The 23,348-nt window shown below is 39.4% G+C and overlaps 1 protein-coding gene across 1 annotated transcript in view; it reads left to right on the top strand.

Moving 5' to 3' along the window:
* Positions 1–23,348, top strand: part of CORIN (corin, serine peptidase) — a 234,550-nt gene that overhangs the window by 182,197 nt on the left and 29,005 nt on the right. The window contains exons 12-16 of the mRNA XM_032397831.1: positions 1,186–1,331; positions 2,122–2,229; positions 10,033–10,146; positions 12,367–12,477; positions 13,363–13,492. Of these exons, the coding sequence (XP_032253722.1) occupies positions 1,186–1,331; positions 2,122–2,229; positions 10,033–10,146; positions 12,367–12,477; positions 13,363–13,492 (609 nt within the window). The remainder of the gene's footprint in view (positions 1–1,185; positions 1,332–2,121; positions 2,230–10,032; positions 10,147–12,366; positions 12,478–13,362; positions 13,493–23,348) is intronic.

Below are 23,348 nucleotides of genomic sequence, written 5' to 3'. Positions count from 1 at the left end.
AGTGAACTTTGTTGAAATGAATAGCTTAAAGTTTAAAACTTTTGAAAATAAATAACGTATTTGAAAGGAAATAAAAAAATTGTCTAGGAACTTATTTTGGTTAATTTACTTTTTTTTTTTAACTACGTAGCTCATTTCTTGGTAATTTATGGAGGCAAAACCATTTTTCCCTCATAGGAAATAAAGAAATACACGTTGATACCTCACTTTAAAAATATGCTTTGTGTAAATGAGATGACACACATGAAAGAAGGCACCTAGCACAATGTTTAGTCTATCTTTTCTTTATAAAAGGAACAAACACACTTTATTTTAACGAGCTCGAGCTCAGTAGAGATGGGATTGGGAGAAGTACCAAACTTTTCAACACTACCGGTCTAAGCTGAAGTGATGATGGCCATGTCTTAGGTAAGTCAGGTTGGCACATGAAATAGCTCCCATGACTGGTCCCCAGAGGGAGAGACCTCTCAAGTGGATGCTACCGTATAGGCTCCATGACCCTTGGTGGCAGACTATCCAAACTGATGTTGAGAACTTCCTGGCTTGGAATAAAAGCATTGGAGAATGTGTCTGCTTGAAAGACAGAGAATGAGAAAGGTAAAGTGCAGAGGAGAATCTGTTTCCTGGATGTTGTTCAGGGGTGTAAACTTGCAATTAGTAGGTATAAAGGTCTTGGAGATCTTAGGCACCATAGGGTGAATACAGACAACAAGATTGTCTTATAGTCATCGAACTTGCTAAGAGTCTAGATCTTAATTATTCCAACCACAAAAGAGAAGTGATAATTATGCGATAGAGATTCTATCTCTACATGACAATCACATTATAATAGATAAATGTATCAAATCAACATGTCTCCCCCTTACATTTACATCGTGTTATATGTGAAATATATTTCAATAAAAAACACAACAAATTTCTATTTCTATTTCTGTAATGAAGTTTCTCTTAGTGAAAGTATGTTGCTGGCATGCATGTCCTTTGTGGAGAGAGGTATTACTCATTTTTTTTTCCCAAATATCAATTATGTATCTGTGCATCTCTCTATATATTGGTATATACACACACTGGATACACACAGAGACCCACATTCACACAGAATTAAAACCCTACATATATTCCTAACATACTATCTCAGGTGTAGCTATTTCTGCCTCCCATGTTTTATCTTTCTTGCTCTCTTAGAGCACTGTGTGAGCACTCCAAAGAACACTGTGAGTCTGTGCTTGGGATCGTGGGCCTACAGTGGCCTGAAGACACAGATTGCAATCAGTTTCCAGAGGAAAATTCAGACAACCAAACCTGCCTAATGCCCGATGAAGCTGTGGAAGGTTAATTTTTAAATCAATTACTATGGGCTATCTAACATGGATGACTCTATCATCAGCTACCTTCTCAAGGTTCTCTGTTGTTAGTGTTCTTGTTGTGTTCTAGTTGTCAATCAGGCTGCATGGGTGAGTGAATCTGTGAACTTGGTTACATTGCAAACCTTGGTGCTCATCTGTTAGACATTGTCTTCATTTTAAAAATAAATTGCAGAGATGTATTTAATATTTCAGGTATTTATCTTAACCATACTCAACTCATAGAGCCCATTATATGTGCATGCTGCTTTTATACTAAGGGGTCCTAAGGGTAGTGGTGAGCATCAAGCCCTGGTTACTTCAAGCTTAAAGCATTTAGAGACCTTGGCAACATAGGATCATCAGGTAGAGAAATGGAATCAGGGACCTGCCCACCGTGAGGGAAGGATTAGAACAGGAAGCAATTTTGGCACATTAAGGGCAGCTGGGTAGTTAGAAGTCTTGGCTCCGTGGGCTACTTCAGGCTCTGGCGGTCCATTGAATGGACATGGTTGTCCATTCGGGAAGGTAGCTAAATACTGGAAAGCCTAACGACGCTAAACAGCTGACTGGAGAGATGATGCCAAGGATGAAGGAGAAAGATCCTGATGAGCAAATGGAGAGAGCCAAGTTAACTTTGGTTGGTTCAGCTTTGCGGAAGACCATCTTATCTTCAAGAATAGCCCCTTGACAATAGCCCACACATAAATAGATAAATGAGCTGATGGCTCCAGGCTTTCTGTCTAATGAAAATAACATGGCTCATTGCTTTGAACAGAATGCTCACCTAGTCACTTCAAGTGTGGCTCTGGACGGTGTGTTCTGGCTACCAGAAGATGTGATGGCCAGGCTGACTGTGACGATGACAGTGATGAAGAAAACTGTGGTATGTGTGAAATGACACTTTTCTTGAACATACAAGAATGCCTGGTTAGGATAAAGGACTGTATATAAAAATGTCAGCTGTTTACTTATGGCCATAAGTGGTGATGAGGATTGAATGCTAATGCATTTACTTTTAATATTACCAGATGACAAGGTATGAAGCAATAGGTGTTTTTCCTGTTAACTCTGTTGATTTTCCCTAAGTTATACTTCTGTTTATAACCTTGATGATATATGTGCAAATCCTTAGTAAAACGAGAAGCACTTCACAAATGTAAGGGATTATTTTTATTATTAGAGATACAAAGCAGTTGTCACCTGTCTAAAAGTCAGAACGATAGTATCTTTGCATATGATTTCCATGTTGTTAAGTAGGCATCTAGATACACAAAGACAGAGTTTAGGCTCCAACATTCAAATTTAATTGGAATTCATTTTCATGCCCTCTCTGATTTTTGTCTCTGTCAGCAAAGGATAAAACTCTTTCTGACATTTCTGCACGGAGTTCCAAAATCACCAATGGAAAGGCCAGAAATGCCAATGGTAATTTGAGTGGAGCTAATTCCCATTTTATTTTCCTGCAAACCTCTGTACTTGTAACCTCAGAATGTGTCAGGGAATAGAAAACCGGCAATGCTCTTTACTAAGCAATATTCTGGAATAAAGCAAAATGATTGAAAGGCTATCCAAAGAATAGTTTGGTTATGATCATTTACCTTGTTCTGCTTACAAATGAATTGACACTCTTTGTCTTTAAAAGCACAAAGAGCAATACATCTTTTGAAATAGTTTTATTCTTTTGGCCTTTGAGGTATGAAATATTTCCTTGCTTCCCAAAATGAATTTTCCGTAGTAGACATTGCCCTTCTGGTCTAGACAAAATGTCACAAGCAATAAACCAAAATCCTATCGGTTGCTATAAATATGGACAAGAGCATCCTCTAGAAAATTAGACCTGTCAGAATGATGGTACAATGGCCAGGGGTAATTTTGTTAGAGAAGAACATCCAGTGTTTTGAGAAGGTACTGTTGTTTGCTTGTTTGTGGTCTTTATGTAGAGAAATAAATCCAAACTCATTGAATATTCCTATATAAATGACTTACTGAGAATCTATTGGATTTGTTTGCTAAACTATGACTGCAATGGATTATGGTATTCTGAGATGCAATTTAAAATGGATTATCTTTGATAGTTTAAAGAGATTACATGGTACTCTACTGGGCTGGCGAGGCCTAAATCTGTAGTAGGGGACTAAATATTTGAGAAATGTAAAAACTTAGTTTTAAATGGTCTGAGTCTTTGAATATATTCTGCAAAAAGAAATGCAAAGCACTATAGGGTTTAAATGATCCTACATTGTCAGGTTTCTAGTTGAGCCATTGAGTTTTTATCAAGACTTTATTCACACAATTAAAGGTACAGCAGAATGATAGAGTCAGTGGTCTAATCCCTATCAACACTCAATGTATTGGTGGCACTACTGAGAGAGAGCTCTAGTGAAGGAAAGTTAAGAGTGGGAGAGAAATTAATTCATTTGGAGTTACATTAATTGCTCCAACAGTATTCACTTATGAGAAAACTCTCATTAAGTTTTTCAAAGTGACTGATGATAGAAATTTTACATATATTTACCTTTGGGATATATGCACACATTTGAATGGGCATGTCCAGTGCTCTGGGAGAATGAGACACTTAAAAAGCAAATGAAGAAGTCACGCTGAAGAGGGCCTAATGAAGGACTATTGGGAAATCACCCAGTTCCCACTTGTCATTTTCTCAGTTGTCCCTCTATTCCCATGGGCATGCATGGTACCATCTGGTGATGCGAACACCAGCCCCACGGAAGCTGAGTTTCAGCCCAAGCTTCACGTGCTTCTGATTTATTCTGTCCATTGTGGAGTTTAATGCATTTAAAGGCTTGGGCTTTACTGAATAATGTGATAATTAACTATTCACTCTCACACACTGCAGATCCTCCAGAACTTCTAAAAATAGTATGGGGTTTTCCTCTTAAAAACAATACTTGTTTCATTTATCTATAAAATAATTGATGTGTTGGAAATTTATTTTGTATTTCTTTAGCAAATCTGCGGGAGGAAAACATGGTAGCCCAAGCACACCGTTTATAAATATGCTTTTAAGATACAGATTTCCCCTGCTATCCGAAAGTAGAGCATTCCGATGAAAACTTTCACAAGCCAAAATTGTGTAAAGTGAAGAAGCAATTACCATTATGTGGTAATGTGGAAAAAATTTTGACTGTTCCCAGGCCCTAAAAATATCCTTCCTTAGGCTTTTCTAAAGCTACCACACATCTTGCTAATGGATGTACAAAATAAATCGAGATAAAGCAGAGTTGCCCACAAAGGTCAAAACTATGGTGGCTTGATGCTGAGATGCTGAGTGTAGTTCCCCGGGAAGGCGCCTGGGGGCGCTTAGCGACTCGCTGCTCAGGGTGCACGCTGCCTGTGTAAAGCCTCACTGCCAAGCAAATGCTGAAGCTATTTTCCTTCTTCGCTGTTTTTCGTAAAAGCGAAAAGCTTCTTTGGCTTTCATTCGGTGAGAGAAAACAGTTACTAACGTAGGTCTTCCGTAAAAGCGAAGTGGCATGATGCGAACTTTGGAAAAGTGGGGAATACCTGTATATGCATTAGCCTTTAGCAATGGGCAGTGTTGCTCTGAAGGGTCTCCTGCTTTCGTGGTACATTTTTGTTGTTGAGGTTGTTTTGATGGTGTGATCGCTAACGTAAACAACCGCTGAAAGCACTGTCGGTGTTTTCAGAGATGTTTTCGGCAAGTATTTGGAAGAATTATACAAACTGGAACACATCGTTCCAGCATCGCTTCATGGGAGGGAAGCCTTGAAAAATGGGAGCGACTTAGAGAGTCACCGCTGTGTCAGGACAGAAGCACTTTGTCGTCTTAGAAAAGGCTGATGGCTTATCATTCATTGAACGTATATGCTCTATGGGTGGAGCTGTGTGTAAAACTAGCAACCTGATGACAAGTTGATTTTCAACGTAACATTTTCCAAGCACTGATACCTAAGCAGTGAGGGAAAAGGTGAAGATCCGGTCAAAGACGTGAACAGGAATGGCATCAAAGAAAGGACAGCTGAGGGAAATAACAGTGGGTTACGTTTCTGGGCTTTGCCTTCGTGCAGAGATTTGAGTTGGTGAGACTGAGGTTCGATTTTGCTCGGCCTGTGTCCACGATTTGGGTGGGCTACCAGCAGAAGCAAGGCGGAACCTGGGCCGCGGCGTGAGCAGCGAGTCTTCTCAATGGGGGCAGTTAAAGGAGAATATAGCGAAGACAGTTTCATTATATTTACTAGAGAAATAAGACCCTTTATTACACAAACACAGCATCACAATTACTAATTGGTCACTACTCTATATAAAAGGGTATACACCATACGGAGAAAGATAGACAACAGTACAAATCCCCAAGTGTCATTAAGTGCCTTTCTGTTTATCCTCAAATGATTAAAAATCATTTCATCCTCTATCTTTGATCTCCTCTAAGGCTCCAGTAAAATAAAATCTTTAAATATAACCTTTCCTTGCACCTTTAGGGATCAAAGCACCTTTAGGCTATGTTCAAAGCCTCTGACTCTGGTATTTGTGGGCTGTACAGCTTGATTTTAAAAGTTTTCCAAAAGACCTTTTTTTCTATCCATTTGGACCCTTGAAAGTATTTGTATAACTTCTCACAGAGGATGGCTTACCTGGCATTTTTAGCCAATAGTAGTCTCCATGCCTAGATTTCTCTTTGCTTGTGGAAAACCCTGACTTTGCTCTGACTAGTCCATATCATGTCAGATACCCACAAATGTGCTTTCGGGATGAATCTTCGGGATGGATCTCTAATCACTCAGTAGGGTTTAATTTTTCCATGTTAAGGAAGGGACATTCTCCTTCCCTTGAGGTATTTTGCTACTCGGTTAATTGCTTTGCTATCTTATTTGGCATCTTGGGCAGGCAGCCTGAAATGGCAGGGAGGGCTCTGTGTAGACCTAGCCTTGGATTTAAATCTCAACTCAGCACGCAGAAGCTGTGTGACTTTTGGCCAGTCACTTACTCTGGGCCTCAGTTTTCTCACCTGTAAAATGTAGAGAACACCCAGTTTATCCTCCCAAGCTTGGAATGCTTATAACAGGCTTTATTCATTCCTCAGAAGGCAATAACTAAGCACCCATCTGCCACGGTGCTAGGATATCCAGGAAACGACTCCTCTCAAAGGTACCCAGGGGTCTCCCTGGGGGGGAGGAGTCCTCTCTTGCTTGGTCTGGTCTCTGGCAGACCAAGGCCTTGGGTATGGCAGAAGAGAGCAGGCTGGCCTGTCGTGTCCGAAGCAAGAGCCGGGCAGAATCCCTGGTTCACGTAGTAGACACGGGCAGCCCCGGGTGCTGTTTCATCCTGAAGGTAGTGCTTATCTGGGGGTACAGGTCCCCATCTCCAGGATTAGTCATCGAAGGGGGCCCCCAGCCTGTAGTTTAAAGCCCTTTCCGCCACCCCATCCTGCCTCCTCATTGGGTCCTAGGCCGGCGCATGCTGAAGAGGATGATATGGGGATGTCACCCCTAAACAGGGGAGGAGTAGGGAGGGGCTGCTGAGGAACTGGGAGCCCTGTGGTCTGTACTGGTGTTGCTGCCCCTGACGGTCAGGCCTGAGACGGGTGGGGAGGCAGGTCCTCTGTTGGGGCTGCTGTAGGTCTGCTGCTGATCCTTGAGATTGGGGCTCCATCTCCCAGGGTTGCATGCTCTGGAGGGGCCTTCCCACCCGCTAGGCCTGAGCCTCACTGCTGCAGCTCCTGTCGTGCACCCAAGACGGCTAGATCCAGACTGTTCCAGCCTCAGCCAGTCCAGGACCCAGGTTCATCTTGCCCCTTGCTCTTCTGACCCGTTCCTCCCTGAAGATACTTTTTATTTCATGAAGCTCAAATTAGCAGACCTAATGAGCATACCTCCTCACCCGGTATTTGCCTGAGAGATTTTTCCAGGACAAGAAGCATCAGCTTTAGGAGGGTTTGCTGCCTTTACCTATGATGACAACTTTTTTGGTAGAGAAAAAAGGGTGCCCCAGCTCAGGTGGGACCTGCCTCTGGTCGGGGGAGGCTGAGGGATGGAGTAAGTGAAGAACCCAGCACAAAGCTTAGCACACTTAGTGTGAAGAAGCATCTGGTTTGTCTGGGATGCAGGTGGTTCATGGAATGAGGGACAGTTAGTGCTGAGAACAGGCAGGTCCTGGGCAAGCTGGGGTGAGTTGGTCACTTTAGCGACACACCGTGGCTGTTGTCATTATCTCTGTGCTGGGGAGGTTGTGATTCTGACTTAAACAGTTATTTGGTTTCATAAGCGCAGCTGCGTTAAACACCCCACCCCATTCATACCTGTCCTTAATTTTTAGTGGAGTCATACTCTTTTCATTTTAAAGCATACATTTAAAACAGAATTACACCAAAGATGTCACTTTAAAGGGACAGTTTATTCCTTCACATAATAATAATGCTACCTTCCATGTGACTAATGTCTTGACCTCTTCATCTTACTTCATTTATGTTCACCCTAACTCCACAGAAGAGGTATTAGGACACATGAATTTTTATTAGAAAAGAGAAGATCCAGGAGGGTAAGTTAATGCTTGTAGAGGACTCAATTTAATCTGGAGAGCAACCCTATGTAGCAAACATTATTATTACTATTTTAGAGCTATGGAAACTGAGGTTCAGAGAAGTTAAGTAACTATCCAAGGTTGCACAGCTAGTGAAATCAGAGCTAGGATTCAAATTCAGGTATCTGACTCTAATGCTGTCCTTCCCTTGCTTTCTACCCCTCATGCACATGGTTCATTCTCATTTTACAGAGGACTGCAGCTAAGGACTTGCACCTGGATCCCAACTGGATCTTTCTCTATAAGGCTGTGATTTGGAAACATTTATTTATTTTCTCTAAATCTCAGTTTCCTCACTTATAAAATACTGATCATAATGCTGACACTGTGGTATTATTATAAGAATTAAAACTAATTTATAATGTGGATATATAGTGGATAGTGAATATTATCTTATTATTATTATTATTACTGAGGATGCAGGTCTTACTTATGTCCCAGAAAATCTACTTTTATGGTTTTTCATCAGCTCATTCCAAAGGTCCAGGTTCTCCAGATTTTAGGAAGGGTAGCACGTGAATAATCAGAAAGACTCATGTTGTTTCCTCTCATTCTTTACTAACAAGTGGGATGGTTTGTGACAAGACTGTAACGGATGTCTGTATCTGCTGCTAGATGAGACTCCAGATAATATCCCCATGAGTTCCTGGAATAGATATCTCTGGGCCTAAGACCATTCCAGATGTACAGCTAGTGAAACACTCTCACTGTTTATTTCCTATATTTTTGAATGGTGAAACACTTTCAATCTAATTTTAGCTCATAATAAAAATTTCTAGTGACCTATTTTGATAACTCTTTTCTTTTTTTAATTTTTTAAAAAGATTTTATTTATTTATTTGACAGAGAGAGACACAGCGAGAGAGGGAACACAAGCAGGGGGGAGCGGGAGAGGGAGAAGCAGGCTTCCCGCGGAGCAGGGAGCCCGATGCGGGGCTTGATCCCAGGACCCCGGGATCACGACCTGAGCCGAAGGCAGATGCTTAATGACTGAGCCACTCAGGCGCCCTTGATAACAATTTTCAATGAGAATTTTGAAAAAAGCAGATTTTTTCTTATAACGGGTTCCAAGAAACATGAGTCAATCATCTACAAAATTTCTCTGAATTATTTGTAGTAGGTCAAATAGGAAATAGCATTTTTAAAGAAATACCTTATTTGATCACTGCTTTGCATTTCACTCACCTTAAACTGAATGATATTTTCCCGGGAAGGGAAAAGACTTTTGGTTCCTTACATGAAAGGAAGTTCCATTTAAAATACACGTGTGTTGAAGGCCTGTCGAGTGCTAGCCGCTGTTGTAGCATGGAGGGAGGGGAAAGGAACCCAAAGATGAATGCCATGGGGACTCTTCTTCATGCACCTCGCAGCCTGGTAAGGACCATGGATCCCACTGGAGTGACGAGAACACATTAGACTCTTGGCATGTTTTAGCAGATGTGTGAAATGCACTGCATTTGATTCAAATGGCATTTATTAAGTTCATTGCAAGTTCTTGCTATTTCATAGGCAAATTACAGTTCAAGCTTATAGTCCTGATCTTGTGCAAATTACGTTCATTTCTCATATTAATTGATGAAGTTGATCTCCTTAGATCTCTTAGACTATGTTACTGAAGTGACAGCTTTTGTACCTGGCTCTTAAATTAGTTTTGTAGGTATTTGGCAGAGGAGACACCTCTTAGTAAACACACAGATGGCCTTTCCATTTGTTGACTGAAATTACATTTTAAGGTAATATGCATTTAAATCACTAGGTTTTGGCATATTTACCTAAAAGCGTAACTTATCATTTTATAGATGAGTCTTATATGCTAGCAAATTGACTCAGAAAGCAAAAGGAACAGCTAAAAATGAGCATTAATGTATAGTTACTTTTTCATTTTTTCCCCATTTCCCATATGTCACTTTTGATCTTCTCTTAGGAGAGCTGTCCTATTTATATGGCAGTATGGAGATTATTGAGTATTTCTACTCTCAAAATTACCTTTTTCATGGTATACAGAAGTCAAGACCTTTTAGGAAGAAAGAAATCATGCCTTTGTGCTATAATTTTTCTACATTGCTTGATCAAATTCATCATTATTTTGATGTCTACGTCTATTGCAAATAACCTTTTCTTCTGTCTCTAGGCTGTAAAGAGAGAGATCTTTGGGAATGTCCATCCAATAAACAATGTTTGAAGCATACAGTCATCTGTGATGGGTTCCCAGACTGTCCTGATGGCATGGATGAGAAGAACTGTTGTAAGTGCCTACCTGCATTGCTCAACACAACTTTATGTTAAACATGGATTAGGGCTCATTTTGAAAATAAACTAGAAATTTGGAAATATGTATCAAAAGCTTGTAGTATGTTCAGATCTTTTGACCGAAACTCCACTTACAAAAATACATGCAAGGACATAACCAAATGTATGTAAATTATATGCATGGTGATATTATTCTAGCATTATTTATCACATGCAAAAATTAAAACACCCCAAATATCCAAAATGAGGGGACATAAAATACAACCATAAAATTAAATAATATACAGATGTTAAAAATCAAATTAAAAGAATAATTCCTCCTGGGTTCATTACATGTCATTAGCTGAATGAAACAAAATATAAAGTATTATGTGCACTATTGTCCTAAGTTTTTAAAGTACATATAACCATGCATAGAAAAAGATCAGAAGGTCACAAGAAACAGTTTACAATGATTATCTCTGGGTGGTGGGATTGTTAAATTTTTGTGCTTTTCTGTCTTTCCTACATTTTCTAAATGAATGACCACCACTTTTAGAACCCCCCCAAAAATTATCGATCAAGATATTTTATCTTTTAGTAACAGAAAGCCCAACTCAGACTGACTTAACCAGTGAAAACATTTATTATATTTTATTACTATATGTATCAGATATGTCTTGTATTATCATATTTAAAAGTCAAGTGGAGGATGGATTCTTGAAGCTAGATGTGGGAGTTCAGCACCTCTTCTGTGATTCTTTTAGTTCAGCTTGACTTCATGCTGGTTCTACAAGGGTCAAAAGATGGCTGCCAAGAGCACCTGCGGTGCTATGCTTCCTTGATCATATCCAGTGGGAGGGAGTGATGATCTCGCCCTCATGTCTGGACTATCACTTAAGGATTCACTCAGATTGGCCAGGTTTGAGCAAGGTTCCGGCTAGCCTTCAGGGATCTTTGTATGGATTAGAAAAGATAACCACATAAATAGCTCGATCACAAAAAGAAGCACCCCTTAGGGAAAACCAATTAGAAAAGATGCTGTTTCCTTCAGGCTGCCCCTGTCCCAGGCTAGGATGCATGATCTGGCCAACAGGGTTTGGGTGGGAACTATCTTGGAAGGCACAACCCATGAAATGGTAGGCCAAAACTCTGATCTTGGGTCACATGTTTACTGTTGGACTAATAACTTTACCCAGAAAAGAAAAATAGTTGTGGTTAGAAAATGCCTTGTCTGAATGACACTAATCAGGGTCTTCTGGGACTGTGGGGACCTGAACAAAATCAGGTCCCCTTAAAAAAGGAGAAAGAAAGGAGATGGATGTTAGGTAGGCAATTAAAGAGTGTCGCTATAATTTCTTTTTTCTTTTTTCTTTTAAAAAAGATTTATTTATTTGAGAGAGAGAGAGAACAAGCGGGTAAGGAGCAGACAGAGAAGAGAGAGGAAGAGAATTTTAAGCCAACTCCCCGCTGAGCATGGAGCCAGACACAGGGCTCAATCTCACGACCCCTAGATTATGATTGAGCTGAAATCAAGAGTTAGATGCTTAACCAACTGAGCCACCCAGGTGCTCTGATAGTAGAGATTTTAATTTTTTATCTTATTTTATTTTATTAAAGATTTTATTTATTTATTTGACAGAGAGAGAGAGAGAACACAAGTAGGCAGAGTGGCAGGCAGAGGGAGAGGGAGAAGCAGCCTCTCTGCCGAGTAGGGAGCCAGATGTGGGGCTCGATCCCAAGACCCCAGGATCATGACCTGAGCCGAAGGCAGCCGCCCAACCGACTGAGCCACCCAGGCGCCCCAGTAGAGATTTTTAAAGAATAAACATTATCCATATATGTGGACAGAGCTTGTTTCCATCCTGTGGTTTCTTCATTCTGCTCAGCCCCAGTGCTTGGCTCAGGCCACTCCAGACTTCAATCCCATTCTCTCAATTCCTGGAATTTCTGCTGCTCTGGGTACCACTTTTTCAAGCCTAGTGTTGGGACTAGACAATGCAGTCACTTGGAGATGGTAGCATTATTTAAATGCTTGCTATTTGAATGGATTGGCATCTGTGGTATGAGTTTTTACCAATTCTGTTATTCTGTCTTGATACCTGTTTGGAGGCCCCAGTGACCACAGCTTTCCTACCTTACACGCTCCTGGGACAGATGATAATGTGCATCTTAGTGAGACTCACACTTGTTTCTGAAATGTTTCCATCTTCTCGCTTCTTGTTCCCGGTGCCAGCATTTTGCCAGGATGACGAACTCGAATGCGCAAACCATGAGTGTGTGTCCCGTGAGCGCTGGTGTGATGGGGAAGCCGACTGCTTGGACAGTTCTGACGAGTGGGACTGTGGTGAGCTGCGTGTTTCCGCCATCGGCTGCACGCTCTAACACCTGTCAGCCATTGAAGCTTGATAAAGCCTAGATGACTTCACAGAGTTTACTGACCAGTTTCACCTGTTTTGTTTAGTGATGATAAAAGCTGGTGGTAGATTAACATAACAAAATAAAATTAAAAAAAAAAGAAAAAAGAAAAAAACACACACCAAGGCTTAAATGTGTGTAAAATGTTATGGAGTCAATTATAAGCCTTATGTAAGTTACATTTGGAATAAAAGTTTTTATTACACTGGTGTAAAAAAAAACAAAACCTGGCAGTAGTGATTCATATATGTTGTTTCCAACTCACAGAACATCTCCCCCTAAATTATCTCGCTGTTTGAAATGTCTATGTGATATGTAAAAACATTTGGGTTCAAATTGTTATGACCATGTGACTACTAGAATACAATTTTTAAATTCTTTTTTACCACCCAGCTTCAACAATTACCAATATTCTGTCATTCTTATATCATCGACACCTCCTAGAATAGGGTATTAAAGTGGATCTTCCATCTTCCCTGTAGTCTTGCACCAGATCCAAATGAGACGACTATCTATCTAGTTCCTCACATGGACAAGACTTAAAAGTACCTCCCACCAGACCTCCAGTGTTACAATTTGTAAACTTGAGTTTGATTAATTCTATTTTCTATTTCTATTTCATTTTTTCAGTCTTCCACCACACTGAGAGCAGTGCTTTGCAGAGGGCAAGCATTCACCAAATGGTTCTTAATTAAAATAAATACAAACAAATGTATGCAAGTGAAGTGAAAGCATGTAGAGTTAGCATTTGGTTTCCTGAGGAGAAATGTTTCTAATTAGGATTTTCCTTTTTTTTTTTTTTTGTTCTCCTCAGTGACCCTCTCTAAAAATGTGAGCTCCTTTTCGTTCCTGACGGCTCACAGATCTGCCATAGAACACCACGTGTGTGCGGATGGCTGGCAGGAGACGTTAAGTCAGCTGGCCTGCAAGCAGATGGGTTTAGGGTAAGGTCAGTAGTTTGTAGCACTGATGAATTTCTCAGAGGGCTTCGCGGAAGTTGGCAATAATATCTTCCTTCTGAATGCAGAGTGAGTTAGTGCTCTCCAGTAGAGCCCTTCAAAGCATGGGAAATGAATCAGGTGAGAGGACCGCATTTAATTACAGGCACCTGCTTTGAAGAGACTGGGGTGAAAACCTGCTTTGATAAAGCCTCCCGCTACAAGTAAATGGAAGTAATTGTATTTTAAGTACTTCTGAAAGGAAATGCTTTTGGGATTTGTAAAAGCACGAAGATGGTTTCTTCCTAGCAACTTGGATGGGAAAATCTTGAGATTTTTCTCCCAAGAGGTTATTGAAAATTCCTTTTTAAGCAACACACATTTTTTAATAAGTTGAGAAATAGGACTTAAAGTTGATGGTATTTCAGTTTACCCTAATTCAGGAAATGTAAATCAGGAAATAGTTGACCATTTTTGCTCCTTAGTAGAATGAAAAGACACTAACTCTGGCTTTGATACAAACAGACTGAAATCGATACTTTGAAAGTTGGATACTTGCTATTTTGTGGGGTTTTCTTTTTCAGTTCTATTGGGGACGAAAAGCAATAATTGAGGGTCTTAGATGTATATGTGAGTGTGTGTATTCACATATTTTTTTTCTTTTCAACTACTGATGTATGTGAGATTTGGGGGGGAAATGTGGAAATGATAGGAATCAAAGATAAAGGAGTTTTAAAATTCTAGAATAAAAAAATTGAGTAAATGTCATATCCCAGGGTTCCACTGAACAAACTTGAAATAATTTTACAATAATGAGTGATCCAATTCTGGGATAGCAACTAGCAGCACATTTTTGTTCTCCCAGTTTGAAAAACGTCCTAAATCTCAGTATCTTCAGCCCATTTTTCCCATTTAAAGTCCTACGTCTTTGGAAAGTTGAGTAACTGATGCTAATCTGTAAGAAAAGAGCTTTCAACTTTGCCAGAGTGGAAAAATGATATTTACCAAGATCCATTAAATTATACTTCATTTTCACAACATTCTTAAGGTGTCTAAATGAAATGGGATGTGATTATGATTGAGATAAATGAAAAGTCTTTTGAATGAGCTTTATTTTCCTCTCATCAAGACACAGTTTATTTCTTATTATGAAAACTTAATTACATAATGATTGAAAATTCTGAGAGTTCTGAGGGAAAGTGGCAGCCACAAAGATTTTGCCAGCAGAAAAATTCTTTTGATAAGTCACCCTGTTCTACTGCAAATAGAAGGGAAGGGATCTTATTTTAAATGTTCTCCTTGATATTTCTTTGATTTTTTTTTTTGCATATTGGATTTACATTTTTTATTGTAATGAAATATACATAACAGAAAAACTCAGCATCTTAACCATTTTAAAGTGCAAATTCCATGGCATTTAGTATATACACAAAGCTGTGCAACCATCTCCATTATCTGGCTTCTTTCACTTAGCATAATGTTTTCATGCAACTATAGATCAGCTCCTGTTTATGGCTGAAAAAGATTCCATTGCATGGATATACCACATTTTTAAATCTGTTCATCCAATCATGGACACTTGTATGGTTTCCAGCTTTGGCTATTCTATGTGTATTGGATTTTTAGAAAGATTCTTACTCTGTTTGCTCCATTTCCTTACAATAGTGGGAAAATGTTATTTTAATATATTAGACATTTAAAATCTAAAAGGACATTTAGATTTTTTTATTTATTATTGTTATTATTTTTAAAAGATTTTATTCATTTATTTGACAGAGAGAGAGACAACGAGAGAGGGAACACAAGCAGGGGAGTGGGAGAGGGAGAAGCAGGCTTCCCACTGAGTGGGGAGCCCGATGTGGGGCTCGATCCCAGGACCCTGGGATCATGACCTGAGCCGAAGGCAAATGCTTAATGACTGAACCACCCAGGCCCCCCCAGATATTTTTTAAAGATAACTTTATTTCACAGAAAGGCTAGGAAAATCTGAGAGAGCAGTGTGGCTGGAAAACCATAATCATTATTTGACTGAGTTAATGTGTAAGTAGTGATATGTCTTCCAAGGAAATGAGTAGGAAGGGTAATCTTAGTATTTTTGTACTTTTTGATTGCCTTCAAGTTTACTCTTCAGTTTACTTGGGTGGCTCATGAATTGACAGAAGTCTGGAGAGCCAGGCTGGGGCAGGAACCAAGATAAGGGGCAAGATGAGGCCATTAATTTCTGCAGTAGGAATCTGCTCTGTTACCACTGTCCCTGGAGATCAGCTGCTGTGCTGCAATTTCACAATTCTGCCACTGACGCCTCAAACTCTAAGTAACCCTGTACCTTGAGTCATTTCCTCCAGATTCAAAGTCCTTACAGAAGAGTCTGTCTGGCCATGACTTGTCATTGACCTACACTCCAGCTGCCAGAGGGAGGGTAAAGGGAATAGCTGTCCCCCTTTAGCTTCTGGAGTGGACTGCCTGCCTTTGTACCTTCAAACATACTCCACATCAGAAACTTGAAGTTTAAAACACAAGCCCAACTAGTTCTATTCAGTGTCTCTTTCCTGTTGGTTTTTTAAGTATCTGCTGATGGGTCTTGACCTGGAGTAGGCATTGTGTGGAGGATGCAAAGGTAAATAACGTCATCCAAGAGCTTATAATGTAGTGGGGAAACAACCTAGAAACACATGAGGAAACAACCTAGAACATAAAGTTGGAAAAAACTTCCAGACTTTTTGTCAATGGTTTATGTAGGGCATAGCACATGACCTACCGATTAAAAGTATATAAGAAAAATACTCAGCTCTAATACTATCGTGATAGTATATTTATTAAGTCATTCATTTATTAATTCAGTAAACATTTATAGAGAAAAGCATTGTAGTGTAGTGTCCAAAACTAATATACTTTAACTCTAAATGGGGGGAGGGCCCATTTTGGAGCTAGTTCATCAAAAATGCAGGTCTACACTGAATTACGTGTTTTGCAGGGCTTCTATTGAAATGCTTTCCTGATGGGGCAGTCAATTAAAAAACACCTGCCCTTGGAGTTGTTCAGACCCAAATTATGCCTTCCATGTCTAACAGCACAAATGCTCAGCTCTCAACTAAGTGCTTGCCCAAATGGGAAGATCTGAAAAACTTTTTACCCCCATCTGCAGATATTTTGAGTTTACCCCAGCCTGGAAGTATGATAACTATTTGATTAGACAAGGATATAAATCAACCCCTAAGTTCTCATGACAGTATATTGACTTTGCTACCTATATGTCCAGTATTAAAAACATATGGACATTTATTTAATCAACAATACAAATCAGAATTTAGACTGCCCTCTAATACTTGCCAAATGCTCAGTTGAGACATCTGGTATTTGAGGAAGTTGGTCTAAGGGAATGTGATTCTTTATGTCTCTTGGCTTCATAAACTTTATCTCTATATAAAACTGGATCATCTGGAAATAGGCTATTCTATTTTGACAAAAATTCCTTAATGGGGTTAGTTGCAATTTGATTTTATGCCCTAATCTTTTAGAGTTGATCAATAGAAGCAACATCTTCCAAAGAATGTTTCTTTGTCTTGGGCAAAACCACAGATAGCCTCAAATTATATTACCTAAGAGTCCCTGATGGAAGAATTTACGTTGGATTTTTTTTTTTTTTCCCCTAAAGTGTACTCCCAGGAAAAAGCTTCTAACTTCAGATTTCATTTGTCATGTAGGGATGGTTTACTTATTGATGGACTTCCATGAAGCTCTAAGACAGACTAATCCTCTGTACTAGTAAATCTAGCTCAGGTGGCTGATCCTGTGCATGTAAACCATAGAAAAGAAGCTCAAAATCTTATGGCCTTTTTTTTTTTTTTATTGCAATGTAATTCACATACCATAAAATTCACTCTTTAAAAGTATACAATTCAGTTGTTTTTAATATATTCACAATGTTGTGCAGTCATTACTACCGTCTAATTCTTTAACATTTTCAACTTGGAAAAGAAACCCCATGCCTCTTCGCAATCCCTCCCATTTCTCCTCCCCAAACCCCTGACAAACACTAATTTACTTTCTGTTTCTAGGGACTTGCCCATTATACACATTTCATAAAAACAGGATCGTATAACTATATACCCTTTTTGTCTGGTTTCTTTCACTTAGCATAATGTTTTCAAGGTTCATCCATGTTTTAGTATATATCAATGCTTCATTCCTGTTTATGGCTGATAATATCCCATTGTGTAGGTATATCCACACTTGGATTATCCATTTATCAATTAATGGATAGTTGAGTTGTTTCCATTTTTTGACTCTTATGAAAATGTTGCTAAGAACATTCATGTACAAGTTTTTTTGTGAAAATATGTTTTCAGTTTCTCTTGGGTATATTCTGAGGACTAGAATTACTAGGTCAAATTTTTAATTTTTTGAGGTACTGCCAAACTGTTTTCCAAAAGGGCTACACCGGCAATGCATGAAGGTTCCAATTTCTCCATATCCTTGTCAACACTTGTTATTATTCATTTTTTATTATAGTCATTATCTGACTAAAAGAGATCGTTCTGGTTGTTATTGAGAATATGCTATAGGAAGGCAAGGGTAGGAGCAGGAATACTAGTTAGGAGGCCATCGAATAATCCAAGTGAGACATTTTGGTGACTCAGATCAGAATGGTAGCAGAGAACATGGTGAAAAGTGATTTGATCCGGAATATATTTTAAAAGTAGAGCCAATAGGACTTCCTGACAGATTGGATGTTAATTGGGGATTGAGAAGCGTCAAGAAAGAGAAGAGTCAAGAATGACTGAAAGGTTTTTGGATTGAGCAACTGGAAAGATGGTACTGTCATAAACTAACATGGGGAATACTGTAGATGAAGCAGGTGTGGGAAGAAAGATCAGTTCTGTTTTGGACATGTTAAATTTGGGATGTCTGTTAGACATCCAAATGGATATGCTTATAAGGCTTAAGTCTGGACTCTATTAGTGAGGTTTGAGCTGGAGCTAGATATTTGAAAGTCACCTGGATACAGATGATATAGATTTATGGGACTGGTGACATAACCAAGAGAGCGAGTTTAGACAGAAAAGATAAGAAGACCAAGGGCTGAGCCCTAATGTTAAGAGGGTGGGAGAAGAGAAGTACTAAAGCCAAAGGAGATGAGAGAGGACAACCCACAAGGTAGGAGGATGTGATATTCTGGAAACCAAGGGAAGAAAGTGTATCAAGGCAAGACAATGGTCATATATATCAAAAGCTGCTGAGAAGTCAAGTAAAATGAGGTCCGAAAACTGTTGGTTTCAGCAATGTGTATGTCATTGACATGAGCAGTTTTAGTGGAGTGAGTGGGGCAAAAGCATAAGAGATAGTGAAAAGAGATAAATAAAAGATAGTATAGAACTTTTTGAAGGGATTTTATCGCAAAGAGAAGCAAAGAAATGTGAGCAGGGAAGCAGATATGAGCAAAGAAATGTGGGGGAAGTAGGGTTAGAAGATATTTGGTGGCTCCATTTCCCTGGAAGCACTCAGTATCCCATGGATAAATTATTAATAGAGACCTGCCATTGTAGGAACATGATGTTCAATTGCTATTGAATGTTTTTGTTCCTCCAAATTCATATGTTAATTCCTAATCTCAAATGTGAGGCTATTAGGAGGTGGGGCCTTTGGGAAGTGATTAGGCCATGAGTGTGGAGCCCCCATGAATGGGTTTAGTGTCCTTGTAAAAGAGACTGCAGAGAGCTCCCTCAACCCTTCTACCATGTGATGACATAGCAAGAAGATGGACATCTATAAACAAGGAAGTGGGCTTTTACCAGACACCAAATCTGCCAGGACCTTGCTCTTGGATTTCTCAACCTCCAGAACTGTGGGAAATAAATTTCTGTTGGCTATGAGCTACCCAGTCTATGGTAATTTCTCAGAAGCCTGAATAGACTAAGGCAAAAATAAATCATTTCTGTCAAAAGTCTTCTTTCATTCCACCTATCTTTTTTAATCAAATAAGTTTGGACTATTTTACCCAATTAGTGAGCTCACCATAAACTAGTTTATCTTTCTTTATCTTCATGTCCCTTTAATATGTTCCTTCTCTTTCAAGACGGGCTTACCCTTCATTCATGTTCCATGGGCACATTCTTTCCTGCTTTTGCCTCTTTGTCCATAAATGTCCATACATTTCCTGTCCAAATCCTCAGGCCTCACTCAAGCCCCATGACTTCTGTGAAGACTTTCTCATCTGCATGTTTTTTCCCTCTGCACTTCCTGTGGTACATAAAAATTGGTATTACACAATTCCCCTCTTAAGTCTACAGTGCCATATATCATTTTTATTTTTATTTTTTTCTTCTTTATTTCCCAGAAAGGTTATACAAAATAGTACTGGCTAATCTTAATTGTGTGCCAGGCTGCTCCGAGTCCTTGATATGTATTAACTCAATTTGTCCACCTTATAATCCTGTAATAGATGCAGTGTTGTTATTTCTACTTTACGTATGTGGAAATTGAGGCATAGATCAAGAAACTTTGCTAGGTCACGGAAAACTATGGTGCCAGGATGCAAGTCCAAGCAAAGGCAAAGGGCCTCTTGGGTATGACGAGTAGGTCCCTTATGGCACCCAGTTATTCAATAAACATGACCTGATTGATGTGGCCAACCAGCTTCTTACACATAAATCCCTTTTAGTATTGCTTTACATGAGATTTTTGTGGCAAGTCTTAATACCATATCACCTAATGATCTTATCATTGTGGCATTTTTTAAAAAGATTTTATTTATTTATCTGAGAGAGCAAGAGAGAGAGAGAGAGAGCAGGAGCAGGGGGGAGGGGTGGAGAGAGAAGCGGACTCCACACTGAGCAGGGAGCCCGACATGGGACTCGATCCCAGGACCCTGGGATCATGAACTGAGGCGAAGGCAGACGCTTTTTAAGTAGACAGTAGTGAGGAGGTGCAGCAGTGGGGAAAAGTCATCATGCAGGCGAACAAGAGAAATGTTTTTCACTTTTTGAAAAATCACTTATAGTAATAACTAGATTCTTGGCATATTCTAAGTAGAAGTTAGCTGAAACAAATCCATAGAGTGTTATTTTCTTTCACACAGAGGCTTCACAGTTTTTCTAGCAGACATGTAGCTTGGGCACAGGGAATTAAATCCTACATGATTCCAAGAAGCTGCTGGTTGAGTGCCTGGGTGAGAAGAAAATCACAGAGTCCGGTATGTGGCTGTACAGGTCCCTGGAACGTGCTATTCTGGGGTGAAGAAGAAGAAGAATTTTCCTGAAAAAGTGCTATATCCTAAAGGAAGTAAAAGTGTTTTTTAAGTTCTTCCATGAGACCACTGGGCATGAGGCTTTAATAAGCAAAGCAAGGTAAATCTATCAGTTGTCCTGAAAGCATTTCCATATGATCACTATTAGCACGCTCTGCCAAGAATTTGGATATTTGTTAGCAAACTGAATCTCAAACTGTGTCAGTTGAGTTAATGAATATTTTATGGAATTAAAAGGAAACCTCTCAGTGGTGTAGAGAAATTCACTATTATTAACTAGAATGGAACTATGTGGGATCCTGAATTAATCAGATTGGTTTTCTACTCTCTTACGTTCCATTTTGTGGTAAAAAAGTTTATCATTGAAAAATAGATTTGTATCCTGATTTTTCAAATCAAAGATGGTTCTCCAGAAGTACTCTCAAGACTGAGCTTTTAGCCAAAAATATTGGGGCTGATGTGAGCAACAAGATTCTAGAATGGGAAGAATCAATCTCCATAATATCTCTGAGGGCCTTGGATTCCCCAGTCATCGTAATGATTATAGCATTGCCATTGGACATGAATATGAGTAGTGAGTCCTAGGAAGTTAAGAACGTGATTTACAACTTGAACGATCCATCAGGAATTGACCAAAGAGGCCTGTGTTATTTCTGTTAGAAGTCCTTATATGGCAGCTTACTCATTTTGGAACTTATACCAGGAGACTCCTGGTGATGACTAACTTTAGATCTGATATCTTTTGCATATTGTCTTTCAAACCTACTGAGATTTGGCTTGCTTTTACCTCCAAGGCAGGACTGCTGGTCAGCCATGACATTATCTGCATGGCAGACCCATTGGTCTTTTCTTATTATTTATATAGTTTGGGCTCAAAATCCAGTTTCTGACTCTGGCCTGTAAGACACTGGCCCCTGCCTCCTCTCTTTCCTAGCATTCTCCACGTATCTGCTGAACTTTAGACACACTGACCTTATTACTGATGTTCAAACTGCAAACTCATTTCCAGCTCAGGGGCTTTGCCCTCGCTGCCTTCTGCTTGGAGTGTTGATCTGTAGACTTTCAGATGATCACCTCCATCTCATCGTTCATGTCTCAGCTTGTACATCAACAACTTAAAAAGGTCCTTGGCAACCCTAAATGAAGCAGCTTTCACCCTCACCAAGTCTCTGCTTATTTTGTTTTCTTCAAAGCACAGCATCAGGAATTATTTTTAACATGTTTAATTTGTTCCTCTCACTAAAATAATAGCTCCTTGAGGAAGGGACTCCACCTAATACAACACTATTGTGTTGTCTCCTTTTCTGTTCTACCTTATTAAGCCCATAGTCATAAGTTTTAGCCCTTGTGCATCTGTCTGCATCATTTGTTTAAATTCTGCCAGGGTAATGTTCCTTCTGAGATCCAACTCACTTTATAGCAATATCAGCTTCAACACTCACTGATTAACCCAGTGTTTCTTTTATAAACATAAGTCAAATCTAATTTCTTTTCTTCACATTTTTATTTAAATTCTAGTTAGTTAATATATAGTGTAATACTGGTTTCAGGAGTAGAATTTAGTGATTCATCACTTACATATAATACCCAGTGCTCATCACAAATGCCCTCCTTAATACCCATCACCCATTTAGCCCATTCCCCACCCACCTCTCTCTGTCAACCCTCAGTTTGTTCTCTGTCCTTAGGAGTCCCCTACGGTTTGTTTCCCTCTCTCTCTCTTGTTTCCCCCTTCCCATATATTCATCTGTTTTGTTTCTTAAATTCCACATATGAGTGAAATCATATGGTATTTGTCTTTCTCTGACTAACTTATTTGGCTTAGCATAGTACACTCTAGCTCCATCTACATTGTTGTAAATGGCAAGATTTCATTCTTTTTGATGGCTGAGTAGTATTCCATTGTATGTGATATATATATATATATCACATCTTCTTTATCCATTCATCAGTCAATGGACACTTTGGCTCTTTCCATAGTTTGGCTACTGTTGATAATGCTGCTGTAAACATCAGGGTGCATGTGCTCCTTCAAATAAGTATTTTTGTATCCTTTGGATAAATACTTAGTAGTGCAATTGCTGGCTCATAGGGTAGTTCTATTTTTAACTTTTTGAGGAACCTCCATACTGTCTTCCAGAGTGGCTGCACCAGTTTGCATTCCCACCAACAGTGTAAGAGGGTTCCCCTTTCTCCACATACTCACCAATATCTATTGTTTCTTCTGTTGTTCATTTTAGCCATTCTGACAGGTGTGAGGTGGTATCACATCGTGGTTTTGATTTTTATTTCCCTGATGATGAGTGATGCTGAGCATCTTTTCATGTGTCTGTTAGCCATCTGGATGTCTTTTTTGGAAAAATATCTATTCATGTCCCCTGCCCATTTCTTAACTGGATTATTTGTTTTTTGGCTGTTGAGTTTGAGAAGTTCTTTATATATTTTGGATACTAACCCTTTATCAGATATGTCATTTGCAATTACCTTCTCCCATTCTGTAGGCTGCCTTTTTGTTTTGTTGATTGTTTCCCTCTCTGTGCAGAAGCTTTTTATCTTGATGAGGTCCCAATAGTTGCTTTTGTTTCCCTTGCCTAAAATTTGTATGGAACCACAAAA

The sequence above is a fragment of the Phoca vitulina genome, unplaced genomic scaffold, assembly GCF_004348235.1.
Source record: "Phoca vitulina isolate PV1807 unplaced genomic scaffold, GSC_HSeal_1.0 scaffold3, whole genome shotgun sequence".
Classification (NCBI taxonomy): domain Eukaryota; kingdom Metazoa; phylum Chordata; class Mammalia; order Carnivora; family Phocidae; genus Phoca; species Phoca vitulina.
Note: the sequence above shows the minus strand (reverse complement) of the source record. Positions and strands in the feature narration are given on the sequence as shown.